We start from the raw sequence: 5,293 nt of genomic DNA, 5'->3' as shown, positions 1-5,293 counted from the left end.
AAAATTTATTTTAAATTTAAATGAGAATGAATTTATGAAATGATTTAGTTGATACATATATCTTATTTGAAATAAATAAGTATAAATGACAGTTTAAAGTTAAATATAGAATTATTAAATTTATTTATATTATGTATTATTATATATAAATTAATAATTTAAAAAAATTAAGTGAGGATCTAAACACATAAAAATTGAAAAAAACTAGTTTTTAAAGTAAAAATAGAAAAAAAAAATCTATTTTTATAATATTGGAATATCAAACTAAATTAAAAAATTTTAAATTAATATTAATGTTATGGTTTAAAAAAATATAATATAATATTATGTTTGACACATAAAAAATAGCAAAACAATGACTGAAAGAAATGAAACTAAAAAGTATTATAAAAAATAAAAAATAAAAAATAAAAAATTAATATAATATATAATTTTAATAAAAATATAAAATATTTAAAAATATAATGTTTTAATATTAAAAAATAAATTCAAAATCAGATATGATTCAAATTTTTATTTTTATATAAAAACATTCAATAATATTTAATAATATTTAATGTAATTTTTTATTATTATTTAATATAAATTTAATATTTTTTATTCAAATTTATAATATATAAAATTAATATGACTTGAAGATCTAGAAGAGAGTAGAGTTGTAAAAAAAAATGTTTCCGTTTTTTCTGACTTTTCCGTAGTGGTCCCCACATTCCACCATCAGATTTTAACCTAACCCATCATCACCATGTCCCTTCCCACATGCATCATTAATATCATCATCAAAAACAACATATCCCTAAACCACAAACAATCCAAAGCTACACCAAAAATTCCAAATTCCAATTCCAACAACAAACCCTCCCCAGATCACTTCTCTTTTCCTCCCTACATTATTTTCTTTCTATATTTACATTTTTTTTCCAACTACTTTCATCACTATAATGTCGCGCTACTGTATCACATATTTTTTCATCTTAACATTTTTTATTATTAGTCAAAATATAATGTTTTTTCTTTAATTAAAGATAGATAGATATAGATATCTTTTATAAAAAAAAAATTAAAAATTAAAATAAGTGTCTCTCTACACCTGTCTCTCTCTTTTGTGAAAGAAAAAAAAATGGAAATAGTTGCATCATCATTTCTTCTATGGTTTTGCAAATGTAAACAATCTTCCTTTCCTTCAATTTCTACCATACCTATTTGATTTCTTCATTTTTCTCTCCTTCCGTGAAAGCCCTTCAGGTAGCTACTATTATCTTATCACTATTTTTCTCAAATGTTTTTTTTTTTAATTTATGTTTATTTTTTTTTATTTTAAATGGAATTTAGGATCATCTTGATCTGGTTAATGTGTTTTGTTTCTTGTTATACAATGGTTTGTGTTCGTGTTTTGTTTTCCTTGTAGACAGACAGACATTTGAGGTTATAACCATGGCTGTTTTTTTTTTGTTTTTTTCTTTGTTATGATGATATTGTTACGAACATGATTCTGTCGGGCTTTTTTTTGTTGGGTTGATTGATTTATTGAGGTATTTATTTGTGTGTGATTTTTCAGGCTTTTACAGAAGGTGGGAATTTTAGTAGGAAGGGGTTGTGGTTATTTTGATTACGGAAAGGTTAAGTTTTTTTTTGTGATTTTCTGGTAATTCTTGTTGATGGGTTTGAAGAAATCAATAGATTGTGAATTGTGTGACCTTATTTGCTGCTAGAGTTGGAGGAGTTTTGTTTTAGGAAGGAAAATAATTTGGGAATAATAAGGTAAAGATGGAGGAAAATACTAGTTCGTGGTTACGGAGGGCGAAATATTCTCACACCGTGTGTCATCGTTTCGATACATCTAGGAAGGACTCTACTCCGTTCCCCGTTCAATCGGAACGAAATTCAACTTCTTCGAAGGGTAAGAGAAATCTTTTAACCAACAAGCAGAGATCTTTGTCGCCATTGCCGAAAACTTTAGTTTCCGACGTCTTTAGAGAAGCCAAACATGAACTGAAGAGGTTCTCGACACCTGGTCCTCGGAGGGACAAGCGGATTATGGGAAAGGTGTCGAGCAAGGAATCTAGGGAACTACCCAAGGTGCCGAACTGGAAATCTCCTTTTACTAGTCCGAATAGGCAAAAGATGTCAAAGGGCCTTAGCAAGGAGTCTTCATGGAGTAATTTGTTTGAAAACAGCGGCGGCGGTGGAAAGGTTTCTGCTTTGGAAACAGCTGAGGAATGGACTATTGACATGTCGAAGCTGCTTATTGGCCATAAGTTCGCTCATGGCGCTCATAGTAGGCTCTATCATGGTGAATATAAAGAAGAGACTGTAGCTGTTAAGATCATTAGGGTACCTGATGACGACGATAATGGAGATTTGGCTTCTCGATTAGAGAATCAGTTTGTTAGAGAAGTCACCCTTTTATCTCGCCTTCATCATCGGAATGTTATAAAGGTGATTGTGATAACATATCTTCTTGTCTTTTGCATGTTGATATCATTTGCGACACCGCTAATTATTATGTATTTCCTTATATATTTTGATCTGATTACAGTTCATAGCTGCGAGCAGCAATCCCCCGGTTTACTGTATAATCACAGAATATATATCCGAAGGCTCGTTGAGGGCTTATTTGCATAAGTTGGAGCGCAAAACTATTTCTCATGAGAAGCTTATCACTTTCGCTCTGGATATCGCTCATGGAATGCAATATATACACTCTCAAGGTGTCATTCATAGGGATCTTAAACCAGAGAATATCCTTATTGATGAAGAGTCTCGTCTTAAACTTGCTGATTTCGGCATTGCTTGTGAGGAGGCCGTATGCGACCTATTGGCTGATGATCCTGGAACATATCGTTGGATGGCACCTGAAATGATCAAACGAAAATCGTATGGGAGAAAGGTTGATGTGTACAGTTTTGGGCTTATCTTATGGGAATTGTTGACCGGAACAATTCCATACGAGGATATGAATCCAATCCAGGCTGCTTTTGCTGTCGTCAATAAGGTACATTCCTTTGTTTGTACTCATATTCATCTACGATCGTAATGTGAATGTCACTCTATGGTTTACGTTCTTTTGAAAGTTTAGGTTGATTTGGATCTGTTTGAATAGCCAACATGAAAAATATATAATTAACGTATGTATGTTAGATTTTCTACGGGAACTTTAGGTTGTTTCGTATCTTTTTGAATGGCCAACATGGAATTGTATTAATGATTTGTGAACTATAATTGATAAAATTAATGTGGCAGCATGCATGATCCATCGATGATTTTCCTAGATTTTCAGTCCGAGGAAACGCTATAAATTTTTGCAGAGTTTACTTACGTGTGTGGTTCTGATATTTCTGTTATGTCATTATGTGGTATTGTTTATTTCTTCAGAAACTAAGGCCGATTATTCCTCCAAACTGCCCACCTGCAATGCGAGCTTTAATCGAGCAATGCTGGTCGCTGCAACCAGACAAGAGGCCTGATTTCTGGCAGATTGTCAAGGTATTAGAGCAATTTCAATCTTCCCTTGCCCGTGACGGAACCCTGACTCTGCTGCAGAACGCTCGTTGCCAAGATCAAAAGAAAGGGCTTCGTCATTGGATTCAAAAGCTTGGCCCCGTTCATCAAAATAGCCACAGCGGCCCTAAGCCTAAGCCGAAATTCACATGAATCTTTGAAATTCCCCTGGCATTTCTAGTAAACCAGGTTCTTTGTAATTACAAATGGAAAGTTTGGTTTTTCGGTTATCTGGTTATGTCAACTTTATGACATTCATGTGATTGTAAATTTGTTTTCTAGGCATGCACATTGAGGTGAGAGTATCTATTGTTTGCTTTTGTTTGCACTCACACAAGTTGAAATCAACTTGGCACTTTCTCTTGTGTAGTTGTATTGTAGATGATACCAGATAGTAACTTCTGCTTAAGCATCTCTCACCTTTTTTTCTTTATCCTTTTTTTCTCTTGATATGGTTGTTTTTGTTGGAAATAATTTTGTACCTCTAGTGTAGAATCTGTGTGGTTTATCGATAGTTCAACTAGTTAGAATATGCTTATGTAAAGTTGTGTGAAAGTTTGGTAGGATATAGAATAAAGAGGAAATAGCCCGCAAAGCCATAGACTGAACTGACAGAAGTTGATATTACTAGGTTGGACCTTATTACTAAGGTGCGAGTCCTGAAGTTGTGTGTTGTAGAAGAGAAAACTCACAAAGAAGAGTTTTCTTTCCTATTCTTATTGTTTTTTTAGGGACGTGTTCTTTCTATTCAAACTAATTTTTGGGTTCGTAACAATTGGTTCGATATGGAGGATCTTCGAGGAGAGTCGTAGATGTCGGAGATAGAGGACATATGGGCTGAAAAGGTAGCAATGTCTAAATTTAGTGAGACATCTTTTGCTAAGTTTGCCAAATTCCTTGCACAACAACAACCAGGTCTTAAGTGGAATTGACTACATAGATCAAATTTTGTCATTGTTTGATTCAAAATCATATTTTTATCCAATTTATTAATCTTGAGATTTTTTTATAGTTTCTCTTATAGTTTATTTAGGTATTTCTCTGCCTCTATTTTTTTTTGTCTCCTTTTCATCTAATTTATTTTCCTTACAATATAATCTATGTATCTTTTCTCTATATGTATAAATTACCTAAGCCTATTTTTCACATTTTTTTAAGGTTAAAGAAAATTTCGACTAATTCTTTAGTCCCCAATACCACTCAGGAGTCAGCTCAAAATCCTTCAATTTTGACTTCTAATATTCCTTTAATTTTGGTTTCGATCGATCCTTTAGTCCACAATACCATTAAGGAGTCAACCTAGTGTGTTTCAACTTCGACTTCCACTGAGTCATCAATTCCGACTCCTCCACAGGGTGTTACCATCAATTCGTCGACTGAGTCAGAGTTCCCTATTATTCCTTTTTCTTCTCTTCCTCGAGTTCAATAGTTTAATACGCATCCCATGTTGACTCGTGCTAAGACACGTCACTCCAAGTATAATGATATTTTTTCCCATGTTGAACCTTCGACAGTCAAACAAGTTCTCTCCAACCCACATTGGCTCGAAGCCACGAGAATTAAGTATGAAGCTTGCTAAAGAATCATACATGGACATTGACCATTCTTCCACCAAATTGAAAACTTGTGGGACGCATGTGAGTTTTCAAGGTTAAAGAAAACCTCGATGGTTCAGTGAACATGTAACAATGACACATTTTCTCCGGTTGTTAAACCTGTAGCAATTCGAGTTATTCTCACTTTAGCTCTTACTAAAAAATAGTAGCTTTAACAAATTGATATCAACAATTCC

General features: G+C 33.2%; 1 protein-coding gene across 1 annotated transcript; it reads left to right on the top strand.

Moving 5' to 3' along the window:
• Positions 1–794: 794 nt before the first annotated feature.
• Positions 795–3,934, top strand: LOC127082132 (serine/threonine/tyrosine-protein kinase HT1). Its single transcript, XM_051022358.1, has 4 exons — positions 795–1,245; positions 1,559–2,439; positions 2,540–2,995; positions 3,376–3,934. The coding sequence occupies exons 2-4, from the start codon at positions 1,768–1,770 to the stop codon at positions 3,652–3,654; spliced, it is 1,407 nt and encodes a 468-aa protein (XP_050878315.1). The 5' UTR covers positions 795–1,245; positions 1,559–1,767; the 3' UTR covers positions 3,655–3,934.
• The last annotated feature ends 1,359 nt before the right edge of the window (positions 3,935–5,293 follow it).

This window comes from Lathyrus oleraceus, chromosome 1 (genome assembly GCF_024323335.1).
Source record: "Lathyrus oleraceus cultivar Zhongwan6 chromosome 1, CAAS_Psat_ZW6_1.0, whole genome shotgun sequence".
Taxonomy (NCBI): Eukaryota; Viridiplantae; Streptophyta; class Magnoliopsida; order Fabales; family Fabaceae; genus Lathyrus; species Lathyrus oleraceus.
The sequence above is the reverse complement of the archived record's forward strand: the minus strand, read 5'-3'. Positions and strand labels throughout refer to the sequence as shown.

What these genes read in the sequence shown, in the direction of transcription:
- LOC127082132 (XM_051022358.1), top strand. Translation starts at nt 1,768, where the DNA reads ATGGAGGAAAATACTAGTTCGTGGTTACGGAGGGCGAAATATTCTCAC. An exon ending in ATCATCGGAATGTTATAAAG is followed by an intron (nt 2,440 to 2,539) that starts GTGATTGTGATA and finishes ATCTGATTACAG; the next exon opens with TTCATAGCTGCGAGCAGCAA. An exon ending in CTTTTGCTGTCGTCAATAAG is followed by an intron (nt 2,996 to 3,375) that starts GTACATTCCTTT and finishes TTATTTCTTCAG; the next exon opens with AAACTAAGGCCGATTATTCC.